This window comes from Cavia porcellus, unplaced genomic scaffold (assembly GCF_034190915.1).
Source record: "Cavia porcellus strain 051 isolate PalLab524CR breed Dunkin Hartley unplaced genomic scaffold, mCavPor4.1 scaffold_6, whole genome shotgun sequence".
Classification (NCBI taxonomy): domain Eukaryota; kingdom Metazoa; phylum Chordata; class Mammalia; order Rodentia; family Caviidae; genus Cavia; species Cavia porcellus.
This window is the reverse complement of record NW_026947489.1, coordinates 32,058,967-32,077,116: the sequence shown is the minus strand read 5'-3', so window position 1 is coordinate 32,077,116 and position 18,150 is coordinate 32,058,967. Positions and strand designations below refer to the sequence as shown.

The window sequence follows — 18,150 nt, the reverse complement described above, 5'->3', positions numbered from 1 at the left end:
TTCCTAAATTCTAGATACGTATTTGCTGTTATTTGAGAGTATTCTACCATTATTTTTGTAAAGTGCTATGAGAATTTTTTTGTCTTCTGTGACATGTTTGATGATGTGTTGTAGAAGATATCTTATTTTTTAAAAGAAGTAATTTTCAGATTTACAACTGATTATTTTTAAAACCTAGAAATTACCTAAGATATTTCTTCTTGACTTTTGTTCATAGCCACATAGGATATTGTTAAAATTAATGCTACATAAAGTCAGGTGATTTTGGCAGGTGATTGTGCCGCTTGAGCTAAGCCCCTGCTCTTTCAGTTGACTTTGAATCAGGTTTTTTGGAGTCCACATAAAGGTGGAATTGTGGCTGTATTATTAGGCAATAAATAACATCTGAATTGGGAAGATAGTGAATGAACTATATACTCTGTAGAAAGTCAGAGTTTTATCTTCCCTTTTGTGCCTTCAAGAAACCATGCTCTCATGGAACTGTAATGAGATAATTTGGAGGCCTCTATGGAGTTTGGGACCTGTAATTCAAGCATCTACAAATCGTGGCTCATTGCTTAATAACTACCACTGTCAAGTATTAGTCAGAACTGACATGCTGTATTGCATTTATAAAATGAACATCAAATTTTGAAGACTTAAATGTGAAATGTTTTAATTACTTGTTGGATTAATTAAAATTAATTTTGTGTTTTAACTTGAAAAATTGAGGTAAAATTCTATAACTTAACTATTTTAAAGTATAAAATTTAGTGGCACTAGTACATTCACAATGTTGTGTATTCTTCACCATCATCCACTTTCAAAACATTCATCACTCTAAAAGAAAATCCTATACATATTAAAGAGTGATTCTTTATTATTCTCTCCCTTGTCCCCTGGCAACCACCAATCTGTTTCCTGTCTTGATTTACTTGTTCTGGATATTTCAAAACAATTTGTGTATGGCTTCTTTGATTTAGCATTGTATATACGATTTAGCATTGTATATACAAGATTTATTTATTCAGTAACCTGTTAGTACTTCATCTCCTTGTTTGTGTGTGGGGGTTGGTGTGGGGTTTAGCTGTTAAAATTAAACGTTGATTCATTTTGGATTAATTTTTGTGTATGATGTAAGGCAGGGGTTCAGTTTAATTTTTTTGCGTGTAGCTATTCAGTTATCCCACTACTATTTGTTGAAGACATCATGTTTCATTAAAGAGCTTGAGAATCCTTGACAAAAGTCAATTGACTGCCCGTAAATTGGCTTCTTTTTGAATGTTTTTGTTCTTGCTTATAACTACCCTTATGCTAGTACCACATTGTTTTGTTTACTGTAACTTTGTAGTAAGTCTTGAAATCCAAAGAAGGGTCCTGAAGTCTTTTCCTAGAAGCTTAGAAAAGAGAAAAGAGAAAGGAGCTCAGGTTTTAGATTGTCTCAAGTGCATTTTTCTTTGTTCAAATCTAAGTTCAGGCGCAATTGCTCTGTAGAATTCTGTCATGTGCTTGTTCACCTTCTGAATTCACATTTGTCTTCGGACAAATCTATTTTTTTGTTCTTTGTAAGAATACCCATGATTTCCTAGGCAACACCTTATTTAGTCATTACCCTGTAGTTCACATAGACTAACTATGATTAGTGAGATGAGTCCAAAATCTTTAGAAGCAGTATATATACATGATAAAGATTATTGTGATGTTCTGTGGAATGTGGAAAGATCTCAGGCTGTGAACCAGTCAGGGTGACTTGGGAGAATTCTTAAGTTATAAGTAGATTGGGACAGAGGTATTACTGGTTCTTTGGAGTTGATGGAAGGGGTACATGTATAGGGTGCAACAGGATTTGTTTGCACCAAGGGAAGGGAACAAGAGAAGGGAACAAGACTGTTAAAATCAATCTGTATACTATTGAAAGATCTGCATTGTATAATGGGAATGCATTGAAAGTTGTTAACTCCTATTGCAGAAATAAGTACTATTTTGAATTCATAGTCCTACAGAGGCTGCAGTGTATGTGTGTGTGTGTGTGTATAAGTGTTTGGTGACCAGCGTGTGGTGATGTACACCTGTAATCCTGACACTTCCGAGTCTGAGGCAGGAAGATCATGAGTTCCAGGGCAGCCTGAACTACACAGCGAGACCCTATCTAAAGGGGTGGGGGTGGGATTTGGTGAGCAGCTTTGAATCGATAAATATGCATTGTACAAAATTAAAGTATAAAAGGATATTTAATGAAAATTGCCTTTGTATCTCTCCTGTTCCCCCTCACTGAAGACCTTTGTAAATTTTATTATATAAAGACCATAATCATGTACACAAGCTTATGTGTATAAATTTTTCCTTCTAAGCAAGTATGTTAAATGAGTATATTAAATGTACTCAGATATCTTTTTGGAAAAAAATGAAATAGAACTTAGAAATTAGTTCATTTGACAGTATAAACAGCTTTCATATTTTTTGTCATGACTACAGAGTGATTTAACTTGTGCCTTATTGGTTCTTATTTTAGCTACTTTCATTCCTTTTTACTGTTGTGTTGATGGATGTACACTTTCATATACATAAAAGAAAAAGTTGAGTTTGCTGAGTGAGAATATGTGCATCCTAAATTCTGATAGGTATTTCCAAAGGGCCTTGAAAACTTGTCATACTAACTTAACGCTTCTTTATCAACTATGTGTCAAAAAATGTCTTGCTTTGTGTCATCTTCTTGATTTACATTCGTCTTTTGTAAATAAGATTACATTTCTTGTGGATTTTTTTCATGAACTTTGCTGGGTTTTCCTGATTTGTCTTTTTTTTTTTTTTTTTGGCGGGGGAGGAGGGCCTGGGTTGAAACCAGGGAGTACTGAACTGTATTCTGGCTGTTTTTATTTACTTATTTTTTTGAGATACGGTTTCACACAGTTGCCCTGGCTGGCCTCAAACAAACTCTCAACTTCCTGCCTTAGTCTCCCAAATAACTTGAAAATGGTGTGTACCACCACAAACCACTGTGAATTTATCTTACACTTCAGTAGCCTTAGAACTTCTTTTTGTAGGATATCTGCTAAATTTTCTACATTTTATCTACTGCTTACCTCATCATAAACCCAGTATTAATACTGGCTTTCTCTTCTGTGTTCTCAGCTCTCGATAATGAATACTATTTATAGTTCAGTCTTTTTCACCAAGACCTAGAGAACTTCAACAGGGAATCATAGGATCATAGTGAGGATACAAGGAAGGAGTCGTCAGGAGTAGTACTAATACTAGAAGGCAAGGGACATACAGAGTTGCTACAGTGTTAAACTACTATGGCAAATTGATTCTGTTGTTCAGAACTTAAAATTCTAAAGGGGTATTTGGTAAATGTCTCTAGAGGTTCATTCTTAAGATTTTAATGTTATTTTTCTTCCTTTTGGAAGACTTCCCAGATGTCTGTGATTTGGTTAGGTATAAGTGGTCTGTCCTATCATTTAAGCAGTTTGTAAAAGACTTAGATAACTGATCTAAGATTGACTGTTAGCTATAGTAAATGGTTCTTAAAGTAAAAAGTTCCGAAACGTGGTTGCTGCCTGGATTTGTTAGAAAATGAAATACAAAATGAGACAAATTTAAGTTTCAGAATGCAGACACTGTGACATCAGAAAGTTAATTTAGATCATTATGATATTTGTTAGACACCTAAGCCAGGCAAAATGCTAAAACTTCATATGCATACTTACTTCTCCTAAAACTGTGATACTTACTAACCCAGAAAATGGGATACAAAGAGCTATAGTCCAGGAAAATGCGTAAGTAATTTATCCAATATTGTAATTTTGAGTTGGTGTCCATCACTTTTAGAACATATGAGCTAGTAAACAGAATGCAATGTAATGCTTTGGATTGGTGATAACTATGTAGAAAAAATTTGCCCCTGGTTTAGTTATTAATGCTAAAAAAGTACTTCAGACTTTCATGTTTTTAATGAAACTGAGTCCTTATTGTATGCAAAATATAAATAAATGCCCACTAGCTAAATGAAAAGCATAATGGGCAGTGACATGGTTATTTTAATATCTATATTCTGTAGAGTTGAGAAAGCAAGTACTATACTATGTTGTGCTATATCAGCCTAATGCTTCTGTTAAAAATACTATACTTCCTTTTTCTCCTATAACTAGTCTCTGTAATAATGTTTGATATTTGGATGGTAGATATTTGCTTAAAATATAATGTAGCGCAAAGGTGTTTTGCCATTATAAACACTCCTAACAAATTCTTGCTCTACCAAGTACAGAGGAATCTAAGAGTCATCTCAACTGGGCTGTTTTATTTAATACTATTACAGTTATAAATGGAAAACCGTTATCTTTGGCTCCATATATAGATTGCTTGCGTATCCTCCAGAAGATTTTCTCCCATGTTTTGTGCTGTATTCATTTTCCGTTGCTTTTGTAGCAAATTAACACAAATGTAGTTGCTAAACACAATAAAGAAATTTATTGTGCTTCGATTTAGAAGCCAGAATCCAAAGGGATCCCATTAAGCTAGAATCGAGTTGAGTAGTAGAGAAGGGAAAGAGGCACAGAATGGGGAGGAAAAACTTAAGAAAATTTATTTTAGAAATGTTAATTTTAAGATCAGACAGCCAAAGTATTACAAATGGCTAGCATACAATTACAAATTTATCCAAGCTTAGGAAACAGACCTGAGCCAACAGCCAGAGTAATACAAGTTTGTTTATATAGCAGTGGTTCTTAAATTGGTGGGCCAGTTGCAAGTGTAATTGAAGCTACATACTATTTCCCCTGAAGAAAGAACATAACACAACTAGTAAGTCACATTTGAATGTAATTTTTGAGACAGTCCATTCCAAGAAGTGAGCAGGCATGAGATAAGAATTTGTAATCTGGGATTGGGGATATATATAGCTCAGTGGTACAGTGTCTGCCTGGTAAGCACAAGATCCCGAGTTTGATTTCCTGATTCAAAAAACAAATTTTTTTTTTTTACTGTAAAGAACAATGTTGCTCTGCAAAATGCTTTTTAGGTCCTGCAATTTATAGATTTGTCAAGATAATTTCTTATGAATTAATTGACTTAAGTGCTAGTTAAATTGAGTAATAGCATTCTTTCAAGTAAACTATCAAATTACTGCATTTGCAAGAGAACAAAAATACATTAATAATATGAAAATGAGGCAAATATAAAATCAGTTACAATTCTGCATGAGCCAGTATTATGCCTTGGTGCTTGGTAGCTTTTTCCAGTTACCAAATTGAATGGAAAGATGTTATACTTAATAATAAGCTGGTAACAGCAAAGAGAGAGAACAGAAAACAGAATTTTAGTTTATAAAGATCATAGACTTTTTTTAAAGCCTTATATTGATGAAATTGAACTTCAGGTAATTAGTATTGTATGAAAATGTCGTGTGTATTATACTAACACATATACGAATCTGGAGTTCTTTAATGTCTTCTGTTACATTCTGGACTCTGGGTATGTTGATAAAAAGTTGAAGAAAAGGGAAAGTTGGGAACTTTTGGTGGGACCAAGAAATGGGAAGGAGAATTATTAAAACTGTTCAGGTATTTTGTGTACTAAGAAATGTCATAATACATGAGTAGAGTCTGTATGTTCTCTAAAGATCCTAATTTAAACATTTTAATTATTTTAAACCTAATTTCCCCACCTTGCAATTGGCACATAAAAAGACATTTAGTACATTATCCAGACTGTCTTCCTTGGGCCTTTTGCTTTGCCTGCATTGGGTGGTATATAGTGGTGTTGACAATCACAGGGCAGGGAGGTTCTGCAAGGCAGGAAAGCAGATAAAAACGATGACTTTGTGCTGAGGACACAGCATTGAAAGCTGTTGGGGCTTGGAAGGTGTTTTTAATACTTATACCCTTTATTTGACTATTAGGAAATATTTTGCCTATGTGCAGCTCTGAAAATACAGGCATAATTAGACATTTATCATCCAAATACATTAAAGTATAATTTTAGAGTTTAGGCTCATATAATATATCAGTTTCAAAAGAAAATACATAGATCTTTAAAACTGAGGCAAAAATTTGTCTTTGTTTCTTTTGTCTTTTATTAAAATACCAGTTGAAAACTGTAGAAAATGAAGCTTATGGTTACTATTGAGAATTCTAGATAATTTAGAAAACTAGTCTTGCAGTTACAACCTTAGCAACAAGACCTTTTGGCCTTATCTTCAAAGTACACCTAAATTAATCTGTTCCACTGTTATCATCCTAATCCAGTCCAACATTATATCTCATCTGGGCTTGTCGGTTAATAGTTTCCATGTTTTTCTGTCCCCAAAATCATGTTGAAACTTGAGTTTCCGATGCTGTGTAGTATCAGGAAGTTTAGCCCTTTGGAAGGTATTTATCAGGCCGTAAAGATGAAGCCCTCAGGAACGGATTGATGCTGTGTAACAGGGCATGACAGGTGGAACTCATGCCTCTGTGCCTGGGATGATTTGTGTTTTTTCCTGACATCTCAGCGTTCAAGGCAATGACTGAGAAACAGAACTAGACTCTTACCAGACAAGGAACATGTCTATGCAGTGCGACTTCTTGGGCTGTAGAGTTATTGAAAATAAATTTCTGTTCTTTATAAATCACCCAGCGTGTGTTCTGTTACAGTAGCACTAAGTAGGTTCAGTTTAACCTGTTCCCACTGGTTTGAACCACCTGTGGTACCTGCTTTAACTAGGGGCTTGTATGACAGATGGTATGAATGAATCTAATCACTTTTATTTGTCTTTACACATAAAATTAGTAAAAATGAGACAGTCATATATGTACCCACTAGTGGTTCAAGTCCCCTGGCAGTGAGACATAAATTGTAACCCCTCCATGAAGGTGTTAATGCTCTACCAGGTGTGAAAGGGTGTATTTAAAATATTTCAGGTAGTTTGAACATTAACAGTTTTGGAACAATTTAGAGTTTAAAATACATTTTTTTTGAAAAACAAATGAAACCATGTCTTTTAAGAGCATTTTTGTGTCTTTCTAGAAAGTAGTCCAATATCAAAGGTGGCAGCAAATTTGCTATTTAGTGAGGGCCCACTTTCTGGCTCATAGGTGACATCATTTTCTTTCTCTGTCATTACAGAGTAGTAAGAATAAGGCAACTTTCTGGTGTCTCTCTTGTAAGGGCAGTAACCCCACAGGGGCTTCGCTCCAATGATTTAATCATTTGTCGGAGACTGTTCCTCCTAATGCCATCACCCAAGGGTAACGATTTTGTATTAGTTGCTTTCCTGTCACTGAAACAAAATGCCTGATACCTCCAACTGAGTGGTGGAGTATTTTGACTCACAGTTTCAGTGGGTTCAGTCTGTGGTTGACTGTCCTTGAGGCAAAAATTGTGTTGTAGAACACTAGGATAGAGGAATTGTGTTCACTCACTACCTCATGGCTGCAAGGTAGTGCTAACCCCCAGGGATGCTGCTCATCTGACCAGGCCCTACTTGGAAGCTTGAGACTTTTGGCAGCCATTTTAGATCTAAACAATAACAGATTTCAACATGCACACTTTAGGGGGACACAGATACTTGGGCAGTAGCAGCAGATATATATGTTTGCAAGAATTTATTGAGGTCTGTATATTTAAAGTTATTGCATGTTACTGTATATAAAGAGTACTTCAATAAAATATAGTATATGAACAAGGAAAGGCTTTCTTACAAGTATAGTGATGAGAAATCATGGCAAGCTGCCTAGAATATAACAGAGATACGAAGTATAGAACTGTTACATGGAACAGTTCAGTGGTATTCCTGATACTGGAAACAAGATTACATTCAGTCTGTTTTCTAAGAAGCCGGTAAGGCATGCTGTGCTGAGAAAGAATTTTATTTTTAATTATTAAAAGCTTCACAGTAAAAGACTTAATGTCAGTTATGTAGATATTCAGTGTGTTAAATGTATTTACCAGATGTCCTGTACAGAACCATTATTAATATTGGGAAATGATTCTGAAGTGGAACTAGAATGTAATCTCTGAAGAATAGAATCTGCCAAAAAGAAGTATGAAAAGCTCCTGTAGAAAGATTTGCTTGGTAAATAATTTAAACAGAACATTTGTGTATAATTTGTGTAAATGATTTAGATTCCTTATTGGTAAAAGAAAAAATATAGCATCTAAAACTAATCTTGTTTGAGCATTTTATTCACGATATATCCCAGGACTATTACAATTTAAGAGATCTCACAGTGAAATGTGCTGAAATATAGTAATGATTTATTTGCACTAGTTATAATGTCGGACTGAATGGACACACATAGACAAATTTGATGGGAGCCTATGTAGTTTGACAGTATTTGTCTCTGGAATCCTCCACAACCTGTACAATCAGATGTGCCTGAACTATTGAAATGATAAATTTATGGAAGAGTTCTCTGTTTTTTTTTTATTACAAAGTTAGTCTTTAAAATAAAGGCTAACCATTAAAATTATTTTGTGGTTTTTGACGAAAGAGGTCAACTCTTTCAACTAGTGGACTTCTTGTGAACTGACATTAAAGCAGTAAACATTTTAGCCACCACATGCTAACTCATGTGGTCATTTGTTGCTCAAATGAGACTGATGGCTTGGCTGATTTTGTTTATGGAAAAGCTAATTCCTGATCTTTGCATCTATTTTAGTAATAGTTATGCACGAGTCCGAGCTGTGGTGATGACCCGAGATGACTCAAGTGGTGGATGGTTACCACTTGGAGGGAGTGGACTGAGCAGCGTCACTGTCTTCAAAGTCCCTCATCAGGAAGAGAATGGCTGTGCTGACTTTTTTATCCGTGGAGAGCGGCTCAGGGACAAAATGGTAATGCATACTGTATCTGTTGTTGTAATTTTAGGATATTTTCTATAAAGTGAATTCATCATTTAAAGGTATGCTTAGTATATTTTTTATGAGAGTTGTTTTTGCTCATGACTCTACGATTATGTTGGTGGAACTCTTTGTGTCAAAGACAGTAAAATATGATAGTTTTTTCAAATGATGTGACGGTGTATATACTTACTGGGCAGAAATGCTCCATTTCTATTTCAGTTTAATGCCAGAACACTGGTGAACAGTCTCCCTGCGTTTTGAATGAATTACCCACACCATTTCCCAGACCAGGCTAAATTCAGGCCTGCTACAGGTTTTTCTTTAAATGTGGACTATGAGCTAACAGTGATTTTGTAAAAAATCATTTTGTGATATATAAACATTACATGAAGTTCAAATTTTGGTGTCCATAAATAAAGGGTATTTTTGTTTTTAAAAACCAAGGTATTTCTTTATGTCTGTCTTTGACTACTTTCATATGATAGTGGCAAGGCTGAATGGTTTCAATAGAGACTGTACTTACCTGGCTGCTGCCCGTCTACCCTAGGCTCTTGATCTTAGGTTCTGTATGTAGGCTCACATGGCTATTTGGGATCCTGTCTGTCTGTCTGTCTGTATTTCCGTCTTTTCTTCTCCTTCCCCTTCCCCCATCTGTCTGCCTGCCTGCCTTTCCACCCCTGTTTACTTTTTCCGTTTTGAAACAGAATTTCACTGTTAGTCAAGTTACCTCATCATCATGCCTGTGCCTTCACATATCCTGGATTTTAGGTGTGGACTGCTGCCCAACCTAAATTTTGATGATATTGCCTTCTATCTAGATAAATATTTTCTTACTTAGATACATTTTTAAATTTCATGGTAGCATTTGATGTGTTAGTTACTTGCTATCTTTTAATTAAAGTGCCAAAATTTTTAAGACCTTTGAAAATAACTGGAATCCTCCTAAAATATGTATTTGTTGGTGGTTTATGAGTCAATTTAGCTTCTACATTATTTCTATTGGAAATACATTTTAACATCTAAATAATCCTTTCATATATGAACAGATTGCATATAGCTTTTTGGGCTTTGTTTTTGTTTTTTTACTACATTTTAGTAACTCAGAAAGTTACTAAATTGTCTTTGCCCTAATTTATTCCTTAGTTAATGGGAGAGTTATATCATCTTCAAAGATATCCAGCTCCTGGGCTGGGGATTTAGCTCAGCGGCATAAGCACCTGCCTTGCAAGCAGGCGGTCGTGAGTTCGATCCCCGGTACCGATAAAAAAAAAAAAAAAAAAAAAAAAAAACCAAAACAAAACAAAAAAACAAAGATATCCAGCTCCTGTGTTTGCGAGTTTATAATTTACTTTGATACTTCACATTGTATGGTATATCTCAGTTGACCAGAGATTTTATTATTTTAAGAAACCCATATTGAAGTCAGAGGGTAATACAATAATAAATATAACATGTCATTGTAAAGAGTTTAAGTATTTAAAAATGGTTTTGGTCTTAAAGTGGTGTTTGTCATTTGCAAATACTTTTATAAGCTCATAGACATCTAAGAAAAATCTTAATATGGTGACCTGTCCTAAAGTATAATGTTTCTTATCTAAGCTAATAATTACTGAGAATGTTGGAAAAGAAACTGTAGATTTCAGAAACTGAGAAACATAGTGAAGATCTAAAGTAGTTTTTGTGAAAATGTATTATTAAAAAAAGGAAAAGAAAAGTCCAGCAGTGGAGCAAAAGTTGGAGAAAAGAACTTGTTAGAAAATGCGTAATGACAAGGAAAAAATACCTTGATGTAAAATAGAGCAATAAACTAGTAAAATAGAATATTCGGTGTATTAATAGAGATGGCAGTTCTGGACCAGATCTTTATAGCTTGGAGTGAGATTGGTCAGAGCTGGCTCTGACTGGTGGATTCTGTGAGTGTTCAGAGTATGGCTTTAAAGCTAATGGAATTAACCTGGGATTCAGAAAGAACACAAACTTACTCTTTATAACAGAGAACTTTAAAAAAAAAAAAAAAAGAAGTAAAAAAGCAGTTAGCCTATTCTTAAAGTATAGAATCATGAAAGATTAATTAAAAATAAGATTCTTCTGCTTGAAGTACTGTACTGACCAAGAATTACAGTACCTGTTGTTTCATCTAACCATTTATCCTGAGCAGATTTACAAAAAACAGAATAATAAACATTTCAGTAGAGACATAACAGAAAAGTTGTTTTTGGTTGGAGAGTTGCCATGCTTCTTACAGGGCTTAATGATAAAGCTTTCCCTAGTAAAGCAATCCCGTAATTTACATGATCAAAGGTATAGGCAATGACTCATAACTATAAATTGAAAATAGTAAAGTGTTAGAGTCCCATGACAAATGAGACAGTGACATTGAAATAAGCAGACAATTGGCCTGCTCTGTTGGTAGTATGGTTTACTTAAGACTCTTTCTGTAGAGTTCAGCAATAAAATTGAAGTCTACATGCATGCATTTTAGAGTCATTAATAGCCTTTTCCATAGGTATTTTTAGTGGTCAGTTTGGTTCTCTTTATTTTTCTGTTTTCTAATTACTTGAATTGTTTTTTGTAAACTACTTTGTGACTACAAAGTTCTTCCTAAATTAATGATAGCATTCTTTTTAAAGCTGTATCAGCAAATAAACAGCTCATTTCAATAGTTTTCCTATGTAATAATTATGTAAAAAAACAGCTACTAAATCTGTTTTGTGCCATTTTCCTTGAGCCCACATCTTAGAATCTCTGCCTGAGATGAATTATAGAAATAAAGCTCTTGCCTCTCATACCTCTATTAAACTTGTGCCTTTAAGAAAAAATAAATAGTAACAAAAGGTATATATGGCCGCTTGTTTAATAAAGTCATTTTAGATAACATTTAAAAAGTGTTTTTAGTTTGGAATACTGGTAACCATGGTGAAACAGATGGCTTTTCTCAGTGATGAGGGAAGCAGTATTTTGACAGATTTGTCTGCTTTTGATTTCCAATAACTTGTACTAAAAATAAGTCTCCTTAGATTACTCAAAGGATTATTCAGTCAGTTGTCCATATTTGCTGGTTATGCAACTACAAATTCAACGACTGGATTGAAAATATTTGGGAGAAGATTGTGCTCCTACTGAACATGTACACACTTGTCTTCCTTGTCATTATTCTGTAAGCAATCTAGTGTAACAACTATTCATATAGCATTTACATTGTTTTATATATTACTAAAGAGCAGGCTGCCTGGGACATCTTAAGGCAGTATCATTTTGTATAACTAGATTGACATTCATGCATTCATTTGTCCTCTCAGTCTTAAATGATCAGAAATAATTATTTCTTGTGGTGATCTGTACAGAAAGTCCCCAACTTATAAATAAGTTTGCCTTGGTTACTTTTCTTTCATTGTAGGGACAAAGTACCAGTTGCTCAAAATTAGGGAAGGAAAAGTTTATTTAGCTTACAGTTTTTTAGAGGTTTTAGTTCATACTCAGCTGCTTCCAAGGCAGGGTGGCGTGGCTAAGGGGCAGCTGTTCATGGTGGCTGCATTCAACAAGACCAAAAGGCAAAAAGGAAAAGTATGCCTCCTTTGCTCCCTTATATGATAGGCCGGCTCCCCGCCTCTGGGTGGGTACAGCACTCACACCACCAATCCCAGTGCTGAACAAAGAACCAGTCACAAACTAGATTCCGTCACCTTCAGGATTGCATGAGGCTTTGGGGGAACATTTAAACACAACCAAAACAAAGTTCCATTGCAAGAGTCCTTTGTAAGTTCAACAAAATGAGTTTTGTACACCTTTGTAACAAATGTAAAGCATAAAAAGATCAAACACAAGGTTGGTTCAGATCTGTGAGCTCAAATATCCATAAACTCCTCTTTATGAGGCTTTCAAGGGGAGAGTTTATTTCCTTTTGGTTCTCTAAATTAGAGCTTCTTAACTTGTTTGACATCTCATAGGGTAAAAGTAGGGAGAGCCTCCAGATTGTCTAATAAATTGCCTTTCTGTTTTTCCTTCCCTGTGTAAGCCTGTGGAGGAAAGGGTTGGAAAACACTTCATAATTGGCTTTTATGCTTTTTTGATGATTGAGAAAGAATTTTAAAGAAACACCAGGCTTGATTGTTGTAACCTAAGAAAGTAAAAAATGCTCTCTTCCTCACAAATGCATGGTGATGACTGGTTCTTGTCTAGGAGAGATTCTCAGAACCTTTTTCCCCTGATAGGTAGAGAGATAGATAGTTCTAGATAGGTGATAGAAGTTACTTCCTATTTTCTTCTAAATTTATATAGCCTTGATTTCTTTCTCTAATTTTTTAGTACAAGTTATCTGGGATCATTTATTTTGTAAAATGCTAGCTAAAATTTAACTTCATTTGTTTAAGTGATCTTCACAGAAGTCCACATTCCTCATGATAGAAACTTGATGTTTTGTATTTAGTTTTCACTAGCTCTTTGCAAGCACAACCCTTTCATCTTATCAATATTTTATCAAAAAGCTAAATAGATTTTAATTACCACAGGGTCTAAAATAGGTATTCTTCGTAGAGGAGCTGAAACACTGTAAATTTACTAATGTAAAGTAATGCTTTTTAAAGCATATTATGTGACACAAGGTGAAGTGGGCCAAGTGGAAAGATGCAGTAGGACTTTTCAAACAGTTGAACTACTTATGATGCTCTGTGAGAACCAGAATAAGCCAGGTTGTAAAATAGGTACTAATATAAACTCACACTAATAAGATTAATTTTAAAACAGAAAAAGGAAAAGCAAGAAACATTTTCAGTCTTATTATTTATAAAATTAAAGTGCCTTTAAAATAAAAATCGGTTTTAAAAAAAAGCACTTTTAAAAATGCAGTTTTCTTATAAGTTACTGGAGCCTAAAATGAATTTAGAACATCATTTTCTAGAAAGAAAATAAAGTAGATGCACTGATAACTATACTGAAAATTAGACTTTGTCACCTTTCTGCCATGTGGAAATCTTAAAATAGCAGAGAAACCCTCTTTCTGCCTTGGTTGAACATTGTAGTAAATACCGAACAATAATTTTCTGCTAAGCTTTCCACTGCACCTCTGTGAGTGATTCCATTGTGAAACCACAGTTCTACAGAAGTGTTCCTCCACTGAAAATGAATTGTTTGCACTAGCTTTTTCTTTAGGATTTACCCTTTCTAGCAGTTTTGTTTCCTGTAAGAGACTGGGTCTGTTCACTGGAATACTACAGTTAGAAGGGTGGGAGGTGGAGTAGAAATGGTACAGCATTTTTATTGTTTCTAGCTTTTCCTGCAAGCTCTTGCTCTGTCACGTGCTTTTATATGAATCACTTCGTTGGTACCATTCAGATCACCATTGCTACTGACCTTAGCAATTGCTGTCCATGGCCTGCTCCAGCTGAGCCTCATAATTCTTCTCAGCTGCTCTCTTTTCCACCTGGACTTTCCAGTCTTCCCTTTTAACAGGCTACTTTCATGGAGCTGGTTTGTACCCTGAACTGTTTTGTGTGAGGAATTGTACAATTTTGTGTGATTTACTTTCTTTTTCCCCCTCCTTGTGCTATTCAATTTCATGCCTTCTCTATTACTTGTCTCATTTTCTCCTAATTTTATTTTCAGATTTTTAGATCTTGAGTATTCTTACAGCAGAATGAATTTGTATTTTTAGTTTTCATGCTACACTTTATAACATCTTACACTTTTTTTGGATTTTTAAAAAAATTTTATTTAAAGAAAGACTAAACAAAACAAAACGGGTAGACATAATACATACTTTCAAAGAAAACATAATCAGTAAGAAATCACTAATTAATGATTACATATTGTCCTCTTACAAATAGTTGTTCAAGATACAAAAGTGAAACATCAAAGTAGGGATTGAAACAGTGAGACTGCAGACAGTTCTGTTCAACTATCCAGCGGAAACTTAGTACTATGGTTATTAATCTTACACACTTAAACATACATGTAGTTATCCATATCTTCATTTATGTTGAGATTAAACAAGCCAAAGCAGGCTAAAATCACTCTGAACAAAGAATAATAATATTGCTGGATTTCACATCATGATACTACAGGATCAGCACTAGGTACAGTAGTAGTGTCTCTTTTTCTTCAAAGTATTTGTTCATTTCATCATTTATAAGATCAGTTCTCATAAACTATTTATAGGTTCTACACATGCATAAGTCTTAACATGTATTTCTATCCTTTCTATATTAGAGGGAGAAACAAAATAAAGCAAGACAAAACAAAACTATTCCTATAGACACATGAAATGAAAAAGACATAAAACCACTGTACAAGAAGTTCTACCGTGATTACTATGTTGTCTCTTGTTATCTTCAGTAGAATTGTCTATATCATCAGACATAATATAATTGAATATAGCAGTACATAACAGTATTAATAAAAACACAACTTTTAGATAGTTTAAAACTTCAAAAACAGGTAGTAATTAAATCAGAATGGGTATCGTAGTGAATCTTGTCATCTTCAGTGTAGTTGCTTATACTCTCAGAACTTGATCCTATCAATCATAAGAGTTGTGAATAAAATCTGTCGATAACAGCAATCAAATAAACCAGATTTAACGAAGATCAGTCGTGATAAAACAGTGTAAGTTATACAGGGCTCCAGATTAAGTTATTAGGAAATTAAAGATGATTACTGTCCTGTTACTTTTGGGATAGCTGTCTGTGTCCTCAGATCTAGTGCAAGTAGACAAACTGGGACAGAATAAAATTATCTAAGCAGAGCAGTGCGAGTAATATGGGTTTTAAATCCTGATACACTATTAACAATACCTTCTGCCGTCTTTTTAAAGACTGTTACTCCCCTAGGGTGTACTGTGCATTTTTGGGTCTCACCAACACCCTCAGTTTTTAGATTGAGGGGCAACCTACTATTTACCTAAGTGGTTCCGAACCTTCTCCCTCCTGTACTTGATCTTAAGTTGTATTCCTTTACCTATTAAAGCCTGTCTTTCCAACCTAGCTGCAGGTGCTGGTCGAGTTGCCCCTATTACTATCTGGTTCCCTGTCACATAGAGCATTGTTTTCTCATATTTGACTTTCAGTCCATAAACCCTTTTTCAGGTTAATTATATTTCCTATAATGAGCATCTTAGTGGACCTTACATCCTGATCTACTGTGCCTGTGTTTCTCTTTTTGTGTGTGTGTATCAAGGCTATCAATGTTAGAAATTATAGCCTACCTTCTCTGCCTCATTTCTATTGTGCTGTTTTTCTGCCATTAGTTGTCTAATTTTCTTCTTCATTCCACTTTCTGCTCTATTTATTGAGGCCTCTCTGCCACTGTTCCTGGAATCCTGGTACTTTTTCTCTCTCTCCAGAATGTCCTGCAGTATTCTCTGTAGAGTTGGATTGGTGTTCGCGAATTCCCCCAGTTCCTCTTTGTTTTGGAAGGATCTTGTTTCTCCATTAATTTCTAGAGACAGTTTTTCAGGGTACATCAATCTGAGCTGGAGGTTATTTTCTTTCAGGGCTTTGAATACTTCGCTCCAAGCTCTTCTTGATTTGATGGTTTGTGTTGAGAAGTCTGCCGTGATTTTGATGGGTTTCCCTTTATAGATAATCTGTTTCTTTTCTCTGACGGCTTTTAATATTCTGTTCTTATATTGAATTTCTGGGATCTTGATTATTAAATGCCTGGGTGTAGCTCTGTTTTGGTTGTAGCTGGCTGGAGTTCTGTATGCCTCAAACATCTGAATATCACTTCCTTTTCCTATGCTTGGGAAGTTATTTATTAACTTATTATTTCTGTGAATAGTACCCCTGCTTCCTTATTCACATTTTTTATTCTTAAGTTATAGATCCTCTTGTCATCTTCTAGCCTTTGTATTGTTACTACCTGTTTCCTTGTTATTTTTAAGTAATTTTTCCTTTCACGATCCCACAATGCAAACCAGTCTTCCAGTTTGGATAATCTATCCTTAGATTCTTTCAAGCAATTTTGCCAGCTTTTTTATTTCCTGATAATCTCTTTGAACCTGCTTCATGTATTCTATGTTTTCTTTATATTGTTCATCAAACGTTTCTCTCCTTTTTTTTTGTGCTCCTCCATTTTTCTATCTGTGTCTTCTTGAGAGATGCTTAGCATTTCTTTTATTAATCTGCTTATATCTTGCTTTACTTGTTTGTATTTTCACTTTTGAACTCATCTATAAGGTCCTGAAGATATCTCTCTAAGACCACTGATGTCATATCTGATATTGCATGTTTGCTGTCCTCAGTTTTTTTTGTATTTTCCTCTCCTCGATCAATGTTCTTCGGGTTGGGGGCTGGGGACTTTTTCTTGTTGCTTCCTCTTCTCATATTTTTTGTTTCTTCCATACAGGTGTATAGAGGAGGTCCCAGTCCCTTTCCTTGTTGGTTACAGTTCTTCTGAAGTGCGCTGACTAGGTGATCCTGCCCCACTCCAGTGTGTTATTGAAGTGCAAACAGGGGCAGCATATGCTGGCTCCTTCCCTCCCCATCAGTCAACCTGCTGAGGCCTTCACTGTGTTAGAGTGCGGCACGCTTAGGGAATTGGTTTGGGACAATTTACTGCGTCTCAGCCAGGGTGTGACCCAGGCCAAACATACCTCACCAGTCTTGTCTGGGAAGGGAACAACTGACTGAAGTCACTGCTGCTCCATGTTCTTGCCAGTCCTGCCGGATTCCAAAATGTCGTCCCATTGGTGCCCCTTTCCCTTGGAAGGGTTTTATTCCCGGCACTCACGGCAGGTCGATGCAGGTCGATGCAGGTCGTTGCGGGTCCCTTGCCGGCTCTGTTCTCCGTTGGGCTCACTGACCTCCATCTTCAGTGCGACTGCGCTTCAGGGTGGCTGCGGTTCTAGTGAGTCGAAACGGCAGGAATTGGAGTGCGTGAGAGCACAGAAACTTAGCTGCCTCAATATTAGCCCAGGGACTGCATGTTTGACTGGTTCTTTTCGCTTTAGTTTCTTCTGGTTCGGGAGGTTCCATCTCCCTCTGTCTGGGACTCCCCACGCTGTGTTATTTCAGCATCTAAGTTGTCTGTCTCAGGGAGCCTCTGTAATCTGCTCTAATCTATCCACCATCTTTACTGGACACTAGATCACCCTTTTTGGATTTGATGAATGGCATCAAGATATGCATCAACAGTAGTCAAACCTTGAAATTACTAATTATTCCTCCACTTATTTAAGCAGGCCTTTATTTTATTTAATCTTTTTTGTCTTTTCCTCTCATATCTTACTTCGATGCCAGAAATACATGTTAAAATAATGTGCTATTAACTGAGAGAACATACTGCCATTTTCCTTCTTCCTTCTTTAGTTCTGTCTTTCCCTTCCTCCCTGTTATAGCTGAAGTGGAATTGAGA

The 18,150-nt window shown here is 35.5% G+C and overlaps 1 protein-coding gene across 1 annotated transcript in view; it reads left to right on the top strand.

Moving 5' to 3' along the window:
- Spred1 (sprouty related EVH1 domain containing 1) overlaps positions 1–18,150 on the top strand; it is an 88,884-nt gene that overhangs the window by 33,610 nt on the left and 37,124 nt on the right. Inside the window, exon 2 of the mRNA XM_063250303.1 lies at positions 8,619–8,793. Coding sequence (XP_063106373.1) covers positions 8,619–8,793 — 175 coding nt within the window. The remainder of the gene's footprint in view (positions 1–8,618; positions 8,794–18,150) is intronic.